Source organism: Choristoneura fumiferana, chromosome 24, assembly GCF_025370935.1.
Source record: "Choristoneura fumiferana chromosome 24, NRCan_CFum_1, whole genome shotgun sequence".
NCBI classification, from domain to species: domain Eukaryota; kingdom Metazoa; phylum Arthropoda; class Insecta; order Lepidoptera; family Tortricidae; genus Choristoneura; species Choristoneura fumiferana.
The window spans coordinates 5,035,184-5,058,484 of record NC_133495.1 but is presented as its reverse complement, the minus strand read 5'-3'; the positions used below and the strand labels follow the sequence as shown (position 1 = coordinate 5,058,484).

General features: G+C 38.6%; 1 protein-coding gene across 1 annotated transcript in view; it reads right to left on the bottom strand.

Moving 5' to 3' along the window:
- Positions 1 to 10,425: 10,425 nt before the first annotated feature.
- The window catches only part of LOC141441997 (glutamate--cysteine ligase regulatory subunit-like), a 26,732-nt gene continuing 13,856 nt past the window's right edge, over positions 10,426 to 23,301 (bottom strand). The window contains exons 3-6 of the mRNA XM_074106901.1: positions 15,395 to 15,541; positions 14,062 to 14,178; positions 13,549 to 13,734; positions 10,426 to 12,556 (exon numbers count right to left, since the gene is read on the bottom strand). Coding sequence (XP_073963002.1) covers positions 12,396 to 12,556; positions 13,549 to 13,734; positions 14,062 to 14,178; positions 15,395 to 15,541 — 611 coding nt within the window. The 3' untranslated portion in view covers positions 10,426 to 12,395. The remainder of the gene's footprint in view (positions 12,557 to 13,548; positions 13,735 to 14,061; positions 14,179 to 15,394; positions 15,542 to 23,301) is intronic.

Below are 23,301 nucleotides of genomic sequence, written 5' to 3'. Positions count from 1 at the left end.
AGCCTAGCTTCTGGGCCCTATTTCATGTGACTACTACTTTCATAGAGAGCCATTGAGATAAGAATACGCGTACATACTGTTATTCACGAAACCTACTATTGTAAGATTGTAACGCAAATCTGACACAGCTTAAATCTCATGTCTTCTCATGTCTTGATCAAATAACAAGGTTCTCGTTAAAATGACTACTTAAGGGGCTGTTTCACCATCCATTGATTAGCGTTAACCGACGGTTAAATGTGATGCCGTCTCCGTCTATTCGAACAAAACAAATAGAGACGGCATCACACCTAACCGCCAGTTAACACTAATCAATGGATGGTGAAACAGCCCCTAAATATGGCAAAGTTGTTCGAACTTGTTAGTAAAACCACTACCGCTAGTCGTTGTACGCCATAATGCGCGCGCATGTTTCAGAGGTCGAGAAAGTGGAAAATCACCCGTAATGGCAACGCAAACGAGCGTGTGGTGATGTTTATATAAATACCATAACGTCTAGGTGCCCATATGGGCGTCATACCTATATATGACGGAAAAGCAGAGAATTCTGTTGTCAATCATCCAATCAGGTAGTCCAACTTCGAGATGGAGGTCAATCGCCGAATCCAACTCGGATGGGCAGCGTTCGGGAAACTCCGCAATGTCTTTTCGTACGAGTATCATTTCTCTGCACTACACCCGTGGGCCTTTCTTAAATACATTCTATAGTATTCTGTCTGATTTTGTTTACTGTTTACAAGATAAGACGAGGAAGCGTTTCTACACGAGTCGATAGCGTTATCGACTGCAATCTGTCAATGCGAGACAATGGCAAACGTGCCGTTCAACCCGTGCAGGGGTTCTTTTACCTTTAAAACTAATTATATAGCTCTATAGTTAATAATGTTTCTCCATCGTATTTGTCAGATAAGTTCGTATTTATCTTTCTCAATTAGCAGTACCCGTCGTACAGCCGTTTTTACATTTGACAGTAAATAATAAAGTCTCATTGAATACAATAATTGATTGACACTTCGGGTGCCGTCGTATTCCGACTTTTCCCGATAGAAATATAGTTAAAGTGAGAAAAGATTTTCCATATCAAAGTCTTTATGACATTCATCATCATCATCATCATGTCAGCCGAAAGACGTCCACTGCTAGACATAGGCCTCCCCAAGGCTCTCCACTTAGACCGGTCTTGTGCTTTCCGCATCCACCGTGATCCCGCGATGTTAACCAAGTCGTCGCTCCATCTTGTTGGAGGCCTACCGACAGCTCGTCTCCCGGTCCGCGGACGCCATTCGAGAACCTTCTGGCCCCATCGGCCATCAGTCCTGCGACCTCGCACGACCGAGCAGAGCGGTGGCGCGTAGTGTGCGTGTTGCGGCAGCCGCCGAGTCGCGTGCTCCTGAGAGGAAGGGCTACGAAATAGCCCGAAACATGTCGAGCTAAACTCGGTTTAAGACGTGAGTTATCCGTTATAATATCATTTAATAAAAGTTATTTTGACTTTGACGTTTTATTCAGTAGATACCTACATGAATAAACAGTTTGAGGATAAAAACAACACTTCGGAAAAGTCATAATAACTTGTATAACGCCACAATAGAGAGATCTCTCTTCAGAATGAAGTCATGCTACCACCTGCTTAACTGGCCCTTATTTATTTTTCTGTTGAAAAAGGTCACGTAAAAGATCGCTTTGAAGCGATAAGGCCGCCTATTGCTTACCTTGTAATTTTCTCTATATATACCTGTTTTCTGTATGGTGTTCACGTTCATTAAAGGGTCATTGCGATGTACCCAGCCTGCCCCCTCCCCGAGCTCTTATCTGACCCATAATAGGTTACTCGACATGCATAAAACGAAAATTGACCCCCTATTTCGGCGACCGGATGGCCAAGTGGTTAGAGAACCTGACTACGAAGCTTGAGGTTCTGGGCTCGATTCCCGGTCGGGGCAGATATTTGTATGAATAATACGAATCAATGTTCTCGGGTCTTGGATGTTCAATATGTATTTAAGTATGTATTTATCTATATAAGTATGTTTATCCGTTGCCTACTTTGATGAACGAAGGTTGCCTAGTATCCATAGTACAAGCTTTGCTTAGTTTGGGACTAGGTCAATTGGTGTGAAGTGTCCCATGATATCTATTTATTTATATTTATTTCTTTATTCTGGGAGTCCCCCATCTCCGACACAACTGTGCCATTTCGTAGTGCCAAATATTCTATCCCTTTTTTCTCCTATCCTGCTGACACGTCCTTGTGTGTAGTGTTTTTTTTTAGGGAGGTAGAGAATACTCGTACATAGTTAGTATACTATACTGCCGAGCCGGACTCGATAGCATAGCCTGGGTACTCATCTGGGAATGGCTCACCAGACGCCTACGGACTAAACTCCACCCCCTGTGGAGTGTTGTGCTTTTTCGACATAGTAAACTTAAGCCCTGTGCAATAATTTTAAACTTCTAGTGTCTTCTAGTCCAATGCAATCGGCTAACTTACTTCATTACAGACTGCAAAGAAATTGAACCTTGTAATTGTGATGTTACGTCTTCCTTAAGCATTGCACAAATCAAACTGGGTGACTTTACCAAAATATAATTGAATGAACTAAAAGAATTTATTTGCTCACCCGTGACCTTATGATAGCTAAGTTTATGCAAGATATGCGTGTTCATGCAGTTCCTCCACCTCCACACTGTAAGAACACACACACAAACCTATCTATCACCACCACCACAATACACTGACGCGTTTCGAACTCAACCAGAGCTTATCTTCAGAGCAACACAACCATACACCATACTGCCAGATGTTAGACCCAACACACACATTTAGTTCATTGATATGGACCTCCGCAAAGTAACGCCTGACTCAATAAATTATTCAAAATATATGACTTTTCAGCTACATAGGCAAATAGCGTTTTCAGCTTCTGTGATAGCTCTCTTCCTCATAATTATTCGGGATCCCCTTCAATCGCATATTTTTTTAGACTATTATTGTTTCGCATAGTTGATTTGACATAATAGTACTGTCGCATAGTAATACTTAGGCCTACTACTTTTTTGGCATATTAAGCTATTAGAATAATTTCAGTTGGACTAATTTGTATTAGACTAATACACATTATGCATATTATTTTTGTTATAAATGAACAACAAAATATTAGGTTAGGTTAGATCACGTTAGGTACATTAGGTTAGGTTAGGTTAGTATGATATACAGGCGCTAAGCGCCCAAGCAACGCAGAAATAGGAGGTCCGCTTCGCGGACCTCTATCGACCTCGCCTTAGTTCCTAAATATATATTAACACAAAACTAACCTTTTCTCGAAGTGCACCAGGCTCGTGATTGTGGTTATGCACTTTGTAATGATGCAAATTTATTATTATGACTTTTTGTATTTATGCTATTTGACGTTAGTCTTCATGAAGATGATGCTTTCTGTATTTATGCTTTTTAATTTTATGCGTAAAAAAATATGCGTAATGATGAGTATGCACATCTTTAATTCGGCTAAAAGCAATTATGGGTAACAATAATAATACAAATAATTTTATGCCATCCAATAGATAACCTAATTATTCACGTCAATTGAGGATAAACTTATAATCTCACTTACCTACATTTACATGCGTAGTGCATTTTAGACGTGTTCTGACTAAGAAATAGGTACCTTAGTATATCAGACGTCACTGTCCTAGCTTTACCAACTAATTAATACCGCAATTTGCAAAGAGCCCACGTCAAGGGATCAATTTGGTTCTACCATTACGTAGGACCTAATTCATCATTTGAGGTAAAACATTTATGATTGCTCGGTAAGCCAACCTACTAAAGTGTAATATTTTAAAATTTCGTGATTTTTACTCATAATTAAATACCTATCACAAACAAGACTTATCCTTGTAAGGCCCGCGTCCAAATTTCGATTATTAGAATTTGAAACTTAGGGGCTGTTTCACCACCCATTTATTAATTTTATTTGACGGATAAATGTGATGCCGTCTCTGTGTATTCGAACAAAACAAACAGAGACGGGATCATATTTATCCGTCAGATAAATTTAATCAAAGGATGGTGAAACACGGATTTAATTTAAATAAGTAAAAGTTGACATTTGCTTTGACGTAGGTATGTCCTAAATTTAGGACGTTGGGCCTTACGAGGTTAACACGCTAAAATAACGAGTGATATTTACCTCGACGTTTCGACTACATTGCAGTGATCACGAGTAGACACCAGATGTGGTTGAAACATCGAGGTGAATATTACTTACCTACCTATCACGATAAGTCCCGTTAATTGTATTTTTTCTCCAATATGCTCGGAAATGTCCGCCTATCTGTCGTAAACAATAAAAAAAACAAAAAACAAAAACAAAACCGCGAAGTTCTTCCTTATAGTCTGCCACAAATAGAAAAAAAACATAATTTAGTGATACAAAGCTTCATTAGCATTTAACTAAATATTTTTTATTGATAATACATTTTTTTTTATTTCATTATCATTTCTAATGAAATGGCATTAGGTATGAGTCGTGTCGTGTACTTTAAAGATAAATAAATAAACGTATCGCGGGAAAGTATAAGGGCCAAAAATTTGAAACCATGCCCAAGCATTTAATTTAATATTTTAACAATGTTGTTTTATTTCCTCGCATTATAAGATAAAAGCATACCAAAAATCCTGGAATTTCTATGCAACTAGGTACCATATCTCATAGATTGGAATAAAATTAATGTCATAATATATTTTGTTGAGAAAAGGTTTATTCTAATTTAGTTTTTTTTCCTTCACAATTTTTGAGAAAAGCTTTATATTAGTCTCGGCTCGAATAGCAATTACTGGCTTCGTATTAGTTAAACGGACTCGCAAGCTCGTCAGTTTAATTCTCATACTCAGCCAGCAATTGCCATTCCAGGCCACGACAATAATCTACTTTGTATTGTATTTTTCATTGTATTGTCCCTTGGCAGCAAAATTCATCAAAATTCTCTATAATACTCCCTCCAACGACCCAACCCCCCCACCCCTTAATTAGTCAATTTACATTCACGACACCTCGCAGCGAATCATCCGAAGAGTTCGAAATTACAAATTCAAATAAAAGGGGTTCGCAGGACGCCGGATATTACCTTCCGACCCCGCTTCCGCTGTTGGCGATTTATAAACGGCATTTTTATTCGTAAAACCGTTTTATTATTAATTATTAAAAATGCTCAAGTTTGTACACTCGTAACATAAGTACGCATAAGTAGGTACCAAAGTATGTAATGTGTTTTTTAACCCCCGACGCAAAAAGAGTGGTGTTATAAGTTTGACCGATATGTATGTATGTCTGTGGCACCGTAGCTCTTAAACGAGTGACCTGATTTGAATGTGGTTTTGTTATTTGAAAGCAAATTTTCTAGCAATGGTTCTTAGACATGTTTTATCTCCTCACCTTTCCAGGACTATTTCACAAAACTGCTTTTTTGTTTCGTTTTCTTTAATTTAATTTTTCGTTTTAGCCCGCTTAAGGGTGTATACTTGGCAAGTGAGTGCATAATAATAATAGTTGTAAAATAAATTATGTCTATGTACCTAATAAATTTATTTTTATGTTTTTAAAGTCGCACAATAAATTAGTTTTCTAGTTTACAAATTATCTATTTATTTATGTAGTCTTATGTAGTTAAAATGTAATTACTCTAAATGGTATGCCTTTGGAATATGTGGAAAACTACACCTACTTGGGAAAACAAATCTCTTTCCATAAACAAAACAATGACATCGAAATAGACAGAAGAGTAACTAATACATGGAAAAAGTTTTGGATGCTAAAGGAAGTTCTAAAAGGTAAATTATCACTACAACTAAAGAGAAAAGTAATGGATACGTGCCTCTTACCATCACTAACATACGCTTGCCAAACCTGGAAATTTACTCGGCGAGTGAAAAATAAAATAACAACTTGTCAGCGGAGTATGGAGAGAAGCATACTGAAAATAAGAAAAATTCATAAAATACGTCACACCACCATACGACAGAAAACAAAAGTCATTGATGCACTGTCCTATGCACAGAAGTTAAAATGGCGATGGGCGGGCCACGTAGCCAGATTGACCGATGACCGCTGGACGGGAAGAATAACATCATGGCCAGGACCCACAGGGACTAGAAAACGAGGTAGACCGCTAACGAGATGGGAAGACGACATCACCCAAACAGCAGGCATACATTGGATGAAAGACTCTAAAGATAGAGAATACTGGTCGTCACTGGAGGAGGCCTTTACCTTCACAGGAGGGGTTCTAGCAGGAGCGTAATATTTTATTTTTATTTTTATTTGAAAACGTACAATAATCGATTTAAATTGTTTCATTTTTTGTATCGATTATCTTTTTGACATTATATTAAAAAAATTAATGCATGTAAATTAATTTTCAAGAATTTAAATATTATGATATTTTATGGCAATACTTTGTTGTTAACTGCTAGAAATTAAAAGGCTTTTTTATTTTTATTTATTTATTTATGTAGTTAACGGTGCTGGCTGAAAATCAGCGCTGGGCTGTTTTTAACGCTTCAGCATTATGCTGAGCCAGTGTCCGATTCATAACCACAATGACACATACCTTTGTGTTGTTTATTTGTACCTAATAATATTGTTCTCTTGTGTTGTGAATAAATGTATTTAACCCCCGACGCAAAAAGAGGGGTGTTATAAGTTTGACCGCTATTTTCTTTCTTTCTTTCTAAAATCGGTTCAGCCGTTTTTGAGATATTGAACTTTGAAGTGACAATGTCGGGGGTGTCTAGATCTGTTCAATACCAAAACAAAATCTAGCGCCAAATTCCATACAAATCCGTCCAGTCATTTTAACGTGAAAGAGTAATAACCTTACCAACAAAAAGTTGGAAAACCCCTGACATTGTCACTTCAAAGTTCAATATCTCAAAAACGGCTGAACCGATTTTGATAAAACATGTCCAAGAACCGTCGCTAGAATACAGCTGCTTTCAAATAAAAAATATAACCGCATTCAAATCGGTTCACCCGTTTAAGAGCTACGGTGCCACAGACAGACACACAGACAGACAAACACACAGACACACATAGCGGGCAAACTTATAACACTCCTTTTTTGCGTCGGGGGTTAAAATTATATACAGTCCTGTGTGTGACAGACGGACAAACGGACAGCGAAAATTGGATGGTAATAGGGTTGCTAATAGAACCCTCTGGGTGCGGAACCTTATAAACAAGTACAACAGACACCGGACGAAACTTAACCAACATATATGTGTAACTCCGAACAATAATACAATTAAATGTAACTCCAATTTTTACAGTCTTGTGTAATCGAATTACCGAAGTTGCGCGAGCGCATGGAAAGTCGCGGGAAATTGAGCGGAGACAATTTCGGCGAGATCTGCGCACGCGTGCGGCACCCGTTTGTAGGGTTAGAAAAACAAGATGGCGGATTTTTATGATGAAACTTTTGGCTTAACTTTGCTATGTCGCTGTCCAGCAATTTGAAGATTTCTCACGTAGTAAAATAAAAATGGGCTAATTCTCCTGTGAGAATTTCGAAAAATTCCTTCTGAGTGCACCTTCAGACTAACTTCGCTTCGACTTTGATAATCTAGCTATACCAACAATTTTGACAGCTAGCTAAGACAGGTTCATATTACCTACCTTATTATATACCTTATATTATGTACCTTATGTAAAATGTAATATATTTGTCATCAATTCATTATTACCTACCTAGGTACCTATAATTTTTTGTTTCTCTTTATTGGCCAAAAACAGGTACAGACACAATTATTAGTAGGAGTAAATTAAAATAGTGCGATAAGATAGCCTACATCCTAAAAAAAACACACTAGACTTATTAGAAGACGTGGCAATGTAACGAAAAATTGTTCAAAATTTTTATAAAACAAACCTGTACCTACTTAGAATGACCATTTAATAAATTCTAATACATTTACGGTTTCCTCGGGAAAAAATATGACTAGCAAAAACTATGACAAACATTCACTACATTATCTTTTCTCTGCAAACATTACCTACTCGTACATTATGAATTTCAAAAATTATGTGACTACATACGCACCCAGCTAAGATTAGTAGCGCCGAAAACTTTTCGGCCCCAACAGCCATCTGTTCTCCGTGCTATATGGTCTGACATAGCCATAAACGAATTAGCTCGTTGAAGGTAATGGGCGGGCATTACCATCAACGAGCTAATTCGCTTGGCTATGTCGGTGACAAAGCTTCTAACATTAATTCATTCTTAACATTCTAATAAACTATTCTGTTATTAATGTTATAACCGTTCGCCGCCGAGTGGCTACCACGAACTGGAAGACGAACCGTTGATAGGCCTCCCACTAGGAGGACTGAGACTGACGACATCGTAAAAGTTACGGGCAACCGGTGGATGCAAGTGACGAGTTGTCGTTCATAGTGGCGTTCTAAGGGGAGTTCTTTGTTCAGCAGTAGACATCTTACGGCTGATGGTGACTCTGTTATTCATTTCGCTGCTGTCGGTACAGTTCGGTTCGGCACGCGTCTGTCACCGCACTCTCGCTTTCCCGATGCAACGATAGCGCCCTTTCGCTTGCTCGTGACGCCTTGTTACCACGAATGACATGGCCACGTGCTTAGCTTATGAGTAATCGAAATAACTAAGCTTCTGTGGGGCTAATACGAAATTTGAAAATCGAAGCTCGTATCGTACTGTTCCTCTCACTCTCGTATTAAACAATATAAGCTTCAGCGGGACGGCAAGATTCGAAGTTCGAATTTTGCACTTCGTAGTATATTTACTTAGGGCCTGATGGGGATTTGTTTGCAAAATATGCAGACTGCATACTGACTCCTGGTATGTGTTATCGTGACCCTAAACTACAATAGGTACTTGTATGACTAATTTAACTATACTTAGTTTGGATAGGTATTTAACTAAATGTAAACAAAGCAATTGGTGCCTTAAATATTTAAATTTCCCCATTGAACAATCTAAACAGTCTATCATATCTATCATTATATCTAATACAAACTAGACTAGTGTATTTCTGTATTGAAATACCTGCACTAGCCTAGTTTTATATTAGATACAATGATAGATAAGTAAAATGTATAAAATCCTTGAATGTACTAAATGTGACAGCTGACGTTTGTTTACATTTAGTTAATTACCTAAACGTTTCAAGTATAGTCGCTTTTGTGGTCAAAAGTGGGGGCCACTGCCCTCTTAGCATTGGTAGCAGGTAGGTAGTCACCAGCATTAATATCTGCCACAGCGGAGCGTGCAAAAATATCTGACACGTCTTTCCGGCCCTAGAAATAGAGCCGTATCAGATATTTATGCACGCTTGTTGTATCAGATATCGGTGCTGGTGACTGTACTGCAATATACTTCACAATGCTTTTGGTACAAAATCATAGAACTGTTATCACCAAATGATTTATTGAATCAGGCGTTACTTTGCGGAGGTCCATATCAAATGACCTAAAAACAATACTTTGCTCAACAGCGACCTTATGATAGCTAAGTCTATGCAACAAATGCGTGTTCATGCAGCTTCTCCACCTCCACACATCAAGATCACACACAAATCCAGCTATCACCACCACCAAGTTTTTAGTTTATTTTATCGTAGATTAGGTACAACTTTGCAAACAGATAACCTGTATTTTTGAAATAATTACCCTGCACTATTCGCATGAAATAATAGGTCTAAAACTGAGGTTCAAAATTGTTCACTACACTTTACTTTCCGGATTTGCGAACCCAGAAATGAATTACAAGCAAAAAAGGTTAAGTGCTCAGTGCAAAAAAAAATGCATATTGTTGTTTAATAAATATATTTTATACTTTAATTTAAACATGTTTATATTTTATCTTACTTAATAATATTTAAAAATAAGTTCATGTATTTATTCTACATGTTAACGAGTGTTTGTATATTGAGTGCTATAACAATTTAATTATAAGAAGTAAATTTATATCAATTTTAGAACACATATCAATAATATTTTGTATCTAAGTATAAATTTTAGACATTGATAGTATCTTATGGCACCGTTGTCTACTGACATAGAAGCCGAATAAATGATATTTCGGTAGACGAAATTTTATAAATAAATTGAGAAAGTAAGCATTTTTCCATTTTTCATTCACATAATGCTCAATACGATTTTAAATGATAGGCCAACGTGGACCAATCAGGGTACACGATAGGTACAGTTGAACAAACTGATTCATTCATGTACGAGTACCAGGGTGGAACCTTTTTATAATCAATTTCACTATGATTTACTTGACAAAAGTGTAGGATGTCAACATGACATTAGTAGCACAAAGATCCTAACCTGGTACATGACTCAGTTTGTTTGACTGTTAGATTGAGCACTAGCACTATGTATATTTTACACAGGCTGGTGGACGTTGGCCCAACATGTAGGGCATTACAAGTTTGTATTGCACTCAAACCATTCAAAGTAACTAGGAATGTTGCTATTTAAATACTGTCAAAAGGTCACTAAACCTGTTTAAGCGAGATGTAAATTCGTCATAATTATTCAAATTCAAAATATAATAAAAATAATAGTAAAAAGTGAAGAATTCATTTTAAGTGAGATTTACATTTCTAAGTAAAATTAGAATCCCTATAAATGCTAAGTACAAATAATTAAAATGCATACTAATGTTTACTAGGTCACTTTTTTTATCAAGACTTAGCTTTTTACCGAGAAGACTAAACAGTGCCATTTAACTTGCACACTAATCCCGCTTTTTTTTGTGATCAATCCCTATGGATCATAGAGTCAAGATTCAGTTGATTTGTCACACAAACTCGAATAAAGAAGTATGTTTGTATCCTTTATACCACTGTGTACGTACACGTACAGTCACCAGCACCAATATCTGTCACAACGAAGCCCGCATAAATATCTGATACGACTCTATTTCTACGGCCTGTAGGACGTCTCAGATATTTTTGTACGCTCCGCTGTGGCAGATATTAACGCAGGTGTCTGTAAACTTTGTTTAGTTCTCCCTGTAAAATGCTACGTCTTTCAAATTTGGAAACAGGTTTCCTTATAAATGTTTTTTTATCAATTCATAACTAATCACATTAATGCACCTAATAAGCCTTATTCAAATGCTTAGGCCCCGTATTAGCCAATCTAAATTCCCAATGAGTTTGAGAAAAGGCAAACATTTTTATCAATTGACAACAAACAGTTATCCATCTTTGTAAATCTCTCAACCAGATTATTTGTAAAGTACTCTAGAAAATAAGCGTAAAATGAGGGGTTTTCGACAGGCGAATATCGCTAGATGGCGTTAGTATAGTGAGGTCCGTTTGACGTTTCGGTCTTGCTTGCGATTGGCTCATTTAGTTGTTTAACGAATCACGAGCGCGACGCAAATGTCAAACGGTCCTGCTCACGATACTACGCCATCTAGCGATATTTCGCCTGTCCAAAAACCCTCATTCTATCTAATCTAATCCTTCCATGATATTTGGAACTTAGATCAGCTAAAACGTGGTTCACTTTAAGTTAACCGTTGCAAATTAATAACTAGGATTCTTGCATCATTTTAAATTCAAACACAACCAACACCAGAATCTGTCATATCACAATTTGTCTACGCTGCACGCTGTCTGCCTTAAGTTTTTATTTTGACGGTTGGATTCGCAGAAAAAAATGCCTTCATGATTCTGGACGACGCGTATGATATTCCATCACTCTCTGGGGACGCGGTGAGTGTATTTTCTGTTCATTGCGCAGCCGAAACGCTAGCCCCTTAGGATAGAACTAAACACAGTGAAGGGGTTACGTTTGTAGGCTTTTTATCTAAAATTTACGAGCGTTTTCGAGTTATCCGATGATGGTGTCAGACGCCGCTAGATGTCCAACCCATTCAGATTTTCTGATCAATATCGGATCCAATATCGGATTGGGTAGTGTGAGAATGCTTTATTATACTTGCAAAAACGATGTGACAGCAAGGAATGTTTCTTATGTGTTATTTTTGTACGTCTGCTGGAATTCTGTGACCTTTTTGCGTAGTTTCTATTGCAAAGATACCGCAGACTATAGATATATTTTTAAGGCAGACACGTCACCAATCACGGACCTAGTAAGTACATAATTTTAGAGGCAATAGTTCAAAAGCAGTTATTATAGATGGCGCTGAAATAACTGAATCTTACATGGCTTATATACAACTTGTTACTACTGAAGATTTTACAGCGCCATTTGAAATATTTATGAAAAAGTTACCCTTTAAAGAACTATTTACCTGCCTGTATTTTAAGTTATATTCGTCTATTACATTTACCCATAAGTCGATTTGGTCAGTTTTTTTTTTTATTTTACGGACCATGAAACCTATTTAACCTCTTTGCCCAGCGTGGCCTTACACACGTAGCCTTTTAGCGCTAGCACGCCCCTACACTTTATGTGTACTTGGTACCTCGCACACCAATCTAGGTTATTGCAACCGACGCCTGCGTCTGAAAGGGTCTTCACAGCTGCTAGGGAGAGTAGATCTGAAAAAAAAAAAACGGATGTTAAAGTTGTTGCCGTGACCAGGATTTTTAATCATTGTTTGTAAGAAATCGCGCTAGGTAATCGGGTTCGCGGGCGGTTTTGGGATGGGTCACCGGAATTCTTTGTTTAAAGCATGCGGTAAACAATATTTGTTCTGTTTTAATATCTTACGTTGACATCAATTTTAGCGGTATTTTAGGGTCGCGGGCTACAAATATATTTACACTTTGGGTCGCCACCGCCAGCCGAAAAGGTTAAGAACCGCTGGCTTATAGTGATAGCGAGGCAACGCAAAAAGACACGAGGTTAACTAGGAGCCTTTATTTAGTTGCTACTAGATGGCGCTGTATTCTTATGTATGAGTTTCTTGACAGGCGAAATATCGCTAGATGGCGTTAGTATCAAGAAATCCGTTTGACGGTACGATTTTGCTTGCGAATGACTCATTTAGTCTTTTAACCAATCGCAAATGTGACGCAGACGTAAAAAAACAAACGGACCTCGCAATACTATCGCCAAATAGTCTGTCACAGAAACACTATCGTCGAAATTAATGCTACGTCATTGGCGTGACAGAAGGCGTGTAGTGACGGCAGAACGACACAAAAGAAAGTAAAACTAAAGACCGTGTGTGAGTAGCCCGCTATACTACAGTTTCGTTGCCTTTAATTTGTTGTTACTAGATGGCGCTGTAGTCTTGGCTACTTTTCAATGCCAGTTGTAAAGCGCTCGGTTGTTCATACGATAAACGCTGCGTTAAACGCAATGCGACTGGCGCATATCAATTTCGCATCAGATAATCTAATTATCAAACATTGTTTTACGCGGTGAGCGACGTGAGCGTGCAGCATGCTTTAAAACAACATAATTACACGGTGAGTGTGACGACGGAAAGAGACATCAAAGTAACTAGTCATATTGCTTACTTCGTTGCTACGAGATGGCGCTGGAAGTCTTACTTAACTGTCATTGTCGATGAAACTATAGTTACCTGGTGGGTCAGCGTGCGTGAGCAACTGAACGTCGTTGGCGCGACAGAAGGCGTGCAGCGACGGCGGCACGACGCAGCAAGACGCTAAGTTGATCTGAGCGATGGCCGGCTTGACCTTAGCCCACGCGTGGAGCTTGTACAGGCAGCCGCCGCCGACGTCCGCCACGCCCAGCTGGTTCACTTGACCTGGAAGATGGTAGGGTAATTAATTAGTTAGCTACTTATACCATACAAGTTCAAGTTGCATTACATTGCGGCGCTCGATTAACCATTTCGTAATCGTTCCCTTTACAGCTCGCAATATAATGCAACTTGCACGATTATTATTGCAGATCTAAACTGTGGCCGTATTGTCTAAGGTGCTGACGTTTGCGATCGCATTCGCCATTTCTTTCTAACCTCGTCTTATACCGTGCGACAGAAAGAAGTGGTGAAAACAATTGTGATTCCAAGTGTGTTCGAAGGCCTCTGGGCTTAGCAGTTTTAAACCATGATCAAATTTAGTAAGCTCACCGTTCTTAACATATTCTTCTAGCACCGCCCACAACACTTTAATTCCCGGAAGCATAGCTTCGCACTTGCGCGCGTCCGCTTCGTTGTCCGCATCCACTTCCGACGTTGATATCTTACCTGGAAAGTTATTAAGAGGAAACTCTAAGGGCGACAGAATTGAAAAATAGGTATTTGTAAAATTTATTGCTGTCGCGCAGTGCCCGAACAACCGCGAGCAGAGCGCGATAGAGGCAGCTGCAGCTTGGACCGAAAATACCTATTAAAAGTACATAAAATCAACGTTTCCTAGTCCCCTGACTTCTTTTTCGAAACTTGACCTACCTATTTAACTAATTCTTTAATTAAAAATTAAAATAAAAGGCTTTGGCCGTGTTCCTATGTTTTCATTTTTTTTTCATATAATCTATTCAAATTTATTTTTCATCGCACTTGCTCGTAAACAGTGTCGTAACATGCAGGCTACCTTGGTTGCAATCCCTCAAATAAAACCCTCGACCTTAATGTGCTTGACATGAAACCCGTGGTCGGTAAATGAGTTATTGCCCGTACTCATTTTGTTGTCATGAAGCCCAAGGGCGGTCAATGAGTCAGTGCCCGTACTGGTGGCGCTGCGCGCGCTGCTGCAGGACTACATGGTCTACATGCAAACGCACGTTGCGGCGCATGCTGAGGGAAGGGAGGCAGAGGGCGGCGCTGCCAAGAGCACAGCCTGAGGTATCGCCAATATTTGGAAGAATTAAATTTTTACTTTTACAAATATAAAATTTTACTCGCAAATGTGATGAAAAACATTGTATGTCGCAGGGGCGGTACTATAATTACGAACATCGACTCATTAAAGCCCTCAGTCTTCGACTTCGGGCTTCTAATAGACTCTCGTTCGTAATTCCTTATTTACCGCCCTTAAGACACAATGTACTATTCTGGAAGTTTGAACACAGCGGAAACTGTATTTTTTTTTAGGTTTTTGAAGGTAATATCTCTCTTAATAAATAACTTATGAAAAAAAGAAAAACATAGGGTCATGTCAATAGTAGCAATAGCCTTAAATGCGATTGGGCCGGGTATATCCGCCGGATGCACCCTCAAAGATGGGCGCACAGCAACGTGCCACTCGACGGCCACCGACGGCAAGGTAGGCCAAGGCGTAGATGGCGAGATAACCTGGACGGCAGAACTGAGTGTGTGGCCGGATGTGATTCTGGATAGGGGAATGCGGAGATCAAGAATGTCAGTGATACACACATAAAGGCTAAGAAAAAAAAAACGGTTTACACGAAGCCGCGGGTAATGATTAGCTAGCCCATAACATATTTATTATCTAATGACTTACCTACGTTACTGCCGAGAGAAATAGGAGATGCTTTGTTAGAGTAATTGAGGGTGTCCTCTTTTTTCCCCTCATCGTCCTTGTGAGGCACGTCCGGGTTGTAAGCTAGTATCACGTTGTCTATGTAGTTCGTATGAAGGGCTGCGATCACTGAAATTGAAATATAAATATCGGTTAATAAAGCGCTACTGGCAGAAAACACGATGGAAGCCGAAACTCGAAAAAGTCTAAAATCGTATCGTATACCCTCAGAATGGAGGGCTTGGGCCGTAATTCCCACGCAGGCCCAGTGCGGATGGGAACGTCACACCCACCATTGAATTACTTCGCAGGTTTTTGCAGATTTCCTCACGATGTTGTCCTTCACCGTAAAGCTCGTGGAAATTGCAAATCTAATTTCGCACATGACTTTCGAAAAACTCAGAGGTGCGAGCCAGGGTTTGAACCCACGATCCTCTGCATGAGAGGCCATAGGTCTAATCTAACCACTACTAGGACACCACGAGTTTTCGTAATAAACAGAGGTCAAAGATATCTTTACACTTGACACTGTATGTTGTTGTTGTTGTTGTGTTGTTGTTGTTGTTGTTTGTTGCTGCTGTATGTGTTGTTGTGTATGAAGGCCGCCTATTGCTTACCTTAGAAAATCTCTATGTATATACCTGTGTTTGTTGGTGTGCATTAAAGAATACGGTATTTGACAACTCCTGAATTTGCCATATCTTAATATTATTATGAAAGATATACAGACAGTGTTTAGCGAAGAGAAAAACTTAAATCGGTTGAAAATTGGATTTATAGTGAATTTTTGAAAAATCTATATACCTGTCTCCTTCTCAAACGCTTTTCTCTATGCAGCAAGTATGGCGGTACTGGCGTGTGACGTCACATGCCAGTATGACTTTCTCTGTCTAATCTTGAATTTCAAACCCTCATAACTTTGTTATTTGTAAAGGTAGCTTAAAAATTGTTTCTTTATTCGATAACAGGCATTGTGTAGTTTTAATTTATAAAACATATACAAAATAGGCAAATACCGTATTATTGTATTGTATTGTATGTTTTCATACATTTTTAACCCCCGAAGCAAAAAGAGATGTCACACACCTTCTCGGATGTTCTCAGTATAGCTGTCTCTTTCTAATCGTGCTTTCACTCCTATTGAAAATTTCGCTATATACTGAAATGTACTTCAGGGGGCCCATAAGGGGTCCTGAAAACGCCTGAAAACGGGTTTTCAGGTTATGGCGTCAACGGATAGAGGGTGGCCTGAAACGGACTGAAAACATGTTTCAGGCGCCGCCGTAACAATACCTTTGAGATAAAGACGAGGTTACTCAAAATCAGAATAATCGTAACAGTGTCATTATGACATCATGTAGTAAACGTGTGTCGTATATCACCATTTTATACACATAGGTACATTGTCATTCTACATGTCTAAAATATACATAGATAGCGGTAAATGCATGATAAATGGTTTTTATCACATAATACCTATTATGTATTTAATTTCTATAAGAAGCTGCGGTATATTTACCAATATAGGTACATTAGTGAGGTTATATAATAGGTATATATTAGTGAGGGCTTTTCGACAGGCGAAATATCGCTAGATGGCGTTAGTATCGTGGGTTCCGTTTGGCATTTGCGTCATGTTTGAGATTGGTTAAATAACTAATGAGGGCTATCGTTTTTTGTCTCACTAGATGGCGCACTGTTGCGTGAGGTTTTTAAGTATGGCTTTCAAAGTCTGTTATTACGGGCGTGAAAATAAAGTTTAGATGAAAATCATATTTAATACATATTAAAACCGTACCATAAAAATATCGATCATGCCACAGTGTTGCATAGTCCCCGTTTTGTTCGGAAAAAAGGGAGGACAAAGGTTTCCGAGAGACAAAACTGTCTCAAAACACAGACATTCATTGCCCCGGAACGCATATTTGCCATAATTAATTTCAGATATTGCAAAATATTCACAAAATTATTCTAATTATAAATAAACCCGCGTAGCTCACCTAAAAACTATGAGATTTGACATTTCAGAGACCTCACGCTACACTAGCGCCTCTAGCGGCGAATTCATACGCGATAGCCCTCATTGAGCCAATCGCAAGCAAGACTGAAACGTGAAACGGACCTCGCGATACTAATACGCCATCTGGGCATTTTTACTTTAAATGACGCAACCTTTTTTTTCAGAATTGGGTAATCCTGGGTTCTCTGTACTCTGAATGACGAGCAATTGATTTTGACTAAGAAAAAAAATGACCCCAATTTTCCATAAAAAACTTATATGTCCATTTCGTAACGACCCATATAACCTATATAAAAAAAAAGTCGCAAAACTGACAAATAAATTAGGGCCACTTTTTACTTAGTCAAAATCGATTGCTCGTCATTCTGAGTACGGAGAACCCAGGATTACCTAATTCTGAAAAAAAGTTATGTTGCGTCATTTAAAGTAAAAATGCACATCTAGCGATATTTCGCCTGTCGAATAACTCTCATTGAATCAGATTTTGCTGATGTCCATATCCACGAACTAAAACTAATAGGCTAAGATTAGGGTAATAGTCCTAAAAAAATCTAATCATTCTGCCAGTTAGATCGTCGGAAAATATTGGACACGTATTTTGCTTTTTTTTAATTGAACACAAAATTATTACGATGACGCGCGTCAAAGTCAGGGAGTGGGAGCCTGTGACGTCACTCCTTAGGGTCTCCCCACATCTATCGACGCGGAGTCGGCGTAAGCCGACCAAAAACGTTTTATATACACGCAGTAAGAGCGAAAAAGACGTGCTGGGCTACTACGAAACTCGAAGTTCGTGTCGTGCGGTCCCTCTGACACTTATACTATTTAATACGAGAGCGAGAGGGACGGTACAATACGTACTTCGAGTTTCGAGTTTCGTAGTAGCCCTGCAGGTGCTCCCGTCGGTAAACGTCGTTTCGCCTCGGTCGAGCATATCGACGTCTTTTTAACCCCGACGCAAAAAGAGGGGTGTTATAAGTTTGACCGCTATGTGTGACTGTGTGTCTGTATGTCTGTTTGTCTGTCTGTCTGTGGCACCATAGCTCTTAAACGGCTGGACCGATTTGAATGCGGTTTTTTTTATTTGAAAGCAGGTTTTCTAGCGATGGTTCTTAGAAATGTTTTATCAAAATCGGTTCAGCCGTTTTTGAGAGACTTTTAGTAAAGTATTACAAAGTAAGAAGCAAAAAAGTCGTAAAAAGCGTACATAGGTGCGACGTCACCCGAAACTTTAACCGGCTATATACTTTTTGTTTAATTATCAAAAGAAAAAATACGTATCCGATATTTTTTAAAGTCTAACTAACGGATTAAGTATGTACATATGTCATATAGGTATATTTTTAGAAATCTAGCTTATTGGTGTGGCAAGTCGTCCGACACGCACTTGACCGGTTTTAGTAAGTCATTTAAAAACACCTCCTAAACGCGGAAATGAACTATCTCAATAAGTGCTATAGATTACAATATGAAATCGATACAATCGATCATTTATATCGATATTGCACTGATAATGAGTATTTTATGATTTCTTATCGGTTTTGTATAATGTGATTTTATAAATACATAATTATAGCACCGATAGGTCGTCGGGTACAAGCAAAAGTCACTAACTACGTTCACTAATTAAAGTCGATAATCAACCTTATTACTCTTTGAACATGGTTGATTTACCTTAAAATATTTTTTTTGCATTTAGTAACTTTTGCTTGTCACCCGACGAGGTATCTTTTCCAAACTTCTGCGATATCAAAAGTGTAATTGAAAGCTAATTTTGTACATAATCGTTCATCCGTATGAAACAGTTGGGTTATTAAACATTTGGAAAAATATTTTAGCGTAAAATTAGAAAACCGGAACTAATACATATATTAGTAGTTTGAAATCCTATAACAGGCACAGTTAGGGTTGCCAGAGGACATTATTGTTTCTTTATCTGTGACGGGCTAGTATTGGCTGGGTGCAAAGTAGGAGGTGGGGGAATCACGAATCGATCGCAGCGCGCGTCGTGGCCAAACAAGGAACTGTCACTATTTCCTAGTGAAATTTACGTATTCGTGCATTATTCAGCAAAAATAAATAAATATGCGTCACGAAACCTGCTGCGTAGTTAACTGCAAGAACAATGGCTAAAACAGTGATCACAAATTCTATAAATTTCCACAATAAAGATGTTTTGTATGGCGTCGATGTCACTGAAGTTTGATGAATTACACGAGCTTCAATGGTGTGGCTCATTATTCATTATGAATTTATGATCTTCACTAGTTTCTTTTACATCTTGGACATATTGAGCCAAAACTAAGTGTTTTCCTTTTATTGTTGTTTGGTTGGAAAGCGATGTCGTATAGTGTGCTCGGAATCCAGTTTTTATAATTAATTTGGCCATGTTTAACTGATACTAATGACCTGCTACAGACATAAATAATCGCCTGCATTATATATGAAATGCGTTATTCGATTAAGTTTGTTCATTTTATAACTTCTAGTGAAGACAGTCATAATTATGCCATTTTAGACGGGAAATAAAAAAGGTCAACATTATCGACACTATAGATTTACATGATCGAATAGAATATATGTAAATTACGATATATCTGTTAATTTCCTTACTCTTCGTAATGACAGCCGGCCATTTGATATTTCAAAGTCCGCCGTAAATGTAACGGTAGAAGTTGGCGCTGTCATCGCGCACCCAGCGAATAGGTAATGCCACCAGACTTGAGGTCACGCCCACAATAACTTGTCGTGTAATGACAGCAGGATTTTGACATTTAATCATTGTTTCATTAATTCTCATTTTGTGCAATCAGTTTTTTTTTGTAGCTGTGCGTGTAATCATTCACTTCAACTCTCGTGGCACTACCTATAGGCGTTAGTATCGTGAAGTCCGTTTGACAACTTTGAAAGTGTCACGTTACCTAAACGAGCCAATCGCTAGCAAGACTGTAGTGTCAAACAGCTTACGATATTAGCGCCATCTAGCGCTATTTCATCTGTTGAGAGGCAATAGGTCAAACCATTTAAGGCACCATGGCTTTTTATGTGGTAAGTACTCAGTAAATAATATTTTTTCTAATCTGAATACTTGAATTCACCTATCTAATCTGAATAATTGACAACAAGTGAAAACGTGTGAACATTTTATCAATGTTACAGTCGAGATTAGTCATACGACACACGGTACCCTGTCATTAAAATTATCAATCGCAACGTGTTTATAAACAATCAAATCTATCATTTTGACAAGGTTCCAAATGGGCTCAACAATCAAGTCCGTAAGTAGCGATAAATTTACTATCGGAGTTCCCCGTTCGTGTTTGTTATAGGTACTTCCGGAATGTGATTGTAATTTGCAAGTAGTTGCACGGAAACGATACAGACGTTTTGATTATCCTACTAACATTATAAATTTGAAGTTTGGATGTTTAGTTAGATGTTTGGATGTAACTGATTTAGATGAAATTCGGTATACAGATAGTTTGAGTCGCGGAGAAGGACATAGGATAGTTTTTATCCCGGAAAATTGCATAGATCTTGCAGGATAGCGCTAAACAAATACTACGCGGACGGAGTCGCGGGCAACAGCTAGTATTATCACATACATATCACTTATGTCAGTACGCCTCTTGTTATATCCAGTTTGTATTTGTTTCTGTCTGGAAGAGATTTCTTTTAAGAAATAATTATAGTAAGGTGCTTTAGGGTAATTCCGTAAACGGGGTTATTCCATTTATTTAAAATTTCTCCTAAACGTGTTGATGTTTAACCACTGGCAGCACTTAAATGGACGCCCCATTTACCGCTCCTCGCGCCTCTCCAGATGATGCGAGGCGCTGACATCGGTTGGACGTGCAATATATATTTTTTTGGGTCGAGTGCATTTTCGTGCCAAAAAGTTAAATACGAAATAACCCCAACACCGCTAACTCTAAAACCTGATAAGTTACAAGATTGAACTATTAATGTTATGACAAATAATCGTTTTTTGCGAATGACTGTGTCAGTCTAAAAGGCCTAGCTATATTTTAATTTTTTTTCCCGAATTACCCCTTTAGGGGTTATTCCAGTGAAGTGATTCCCGAAATAACCCCAGCTTACTTTAGTATGGTAATTGTCTGAGGTATTCAAACTTTCAACTTTTCAAGATTTACATTTTTTTATTTGTGGTGCCAACCTCCATCTATGGACCCCAAGCCAACCTTACCTGCCCGTGGTGCACCCTGCCGTCTGACAGACTGGGCTCTGGCAGCTGGCTGATTGCGGCATAGCGCAGCCAAAATCGGCACAGTTAAGTCCCCGGGCCCCGGATGGGCTGCAGCATCGGCGGTGCAATAAACTGTGCCCTACGATCGCCAACTCGCATGCCCAGTGTGGGGATTATGGGCAAACCCCTACCAGAATTAAGCGCACGGCAAAGAGATGGCCCCCAGTTCCCGGTCGCCCCGCTATTCCTTGTCATAGTAGCGTTCATGGTAACGGTAGGGCAGAGGATGCTAAGAATCCCGGTCGATCCAAGGCTACCTAAGTAAACTGACCCTGGCTACCTAGAACGGACGGACTTTTAGGACTCTTCTAGCGCAGTTGGAAGTGGAGCTGGAGAACATAAGGGTGGCATATTCAGGAGTTAAGTGAAATACATAAAGAGGGCACCATCATCTTAGACTCGGGCCACCTTCTGTACTTCCGCGAGGATGATCAAACATCACAGGGTGGCGTAGGGTTCCTTGTTAATAGATCCCTCTCTAACAACATTAAAGAGATCTCCAGTGTGTCGAACAGGGTAGCGTACCTGATACTTCGGCTATCAAAACGATGTAGCATGAACTTTATTTAGTTGCTTGCATACTTGCTTCTTTGAAATGATTATGGTTCACGCGAGCGAAACATGCTCACTTGCAAGCTTGCTTAAATGTTTGCTTGCATGCTTGCTTGCTTGCATACTTGCTTGCAAGCTAGCTTAAATGATTGCTTAAATGCTTGCTAGCATGCTTGCTTGATTGCTTGCTTCATTGAATGTTTATGATTCACGCGAGCGTAGCCGCGGGTAAAATCTAGTTCAAAATATTAAAGTGACATGGCATTTCTAATTGTTTATATACTTACTAGTATATTCCCGCGGCTTCGCTCCTCTCCCCTATTCTGCTATTCGGGGCGGAGACAAAATCTACAATCCACACATCAAAGATCATAATAATCTGTCCAGCTGTTCAAGAGTTATAAATGGTGTAACTAATCCAGCTTTGTTCTATAATATATGTAGATTTAATATTCCTTTGCGGCAAATTTGAGAACCACATTGCGTTTGTGGGGTTATTTCGGAATACAGATATTGAAAAAATCTGTAACTGTGGATATTACTAACGAATAAAAAATAAAAATGAATGGGGTAATTTCAGCCTAAAAAGAAATATGAACTTGAGCCAAATTATAATAAAGTCCACCTTTCAATAACACGCAGAATAACCCCGCTATATTCCGAAATAGCCCCTGTGCCAAAAAAATAAGTAACTAGTTTTTGAATACAATATTTCCATAAATCGATCATATTTTAGAAACTTTTTTATATAGTATATAAGATCGATTAGTGGAAACGACAGAAATATCCTAAGACTTTAAATATAATTTACCAACTCGGAGTAATTAACGAAATTACAAACGTCATGTCAACTCATCAAAAAATCCACGTGGATTTACCCCAAAGCACCTTACTTAATAATAATAATAAATTCTTTATTTTCAATAATCCCATTTATGACAAATAACAATTAATGAATAATCGTCAACCTAGTTTTAATTTTTCTTTTTGTTAACTCATTGTATTTATTGGTGTTCCATAAAGATTATGAAAATGTTCAGATCTTTTTGA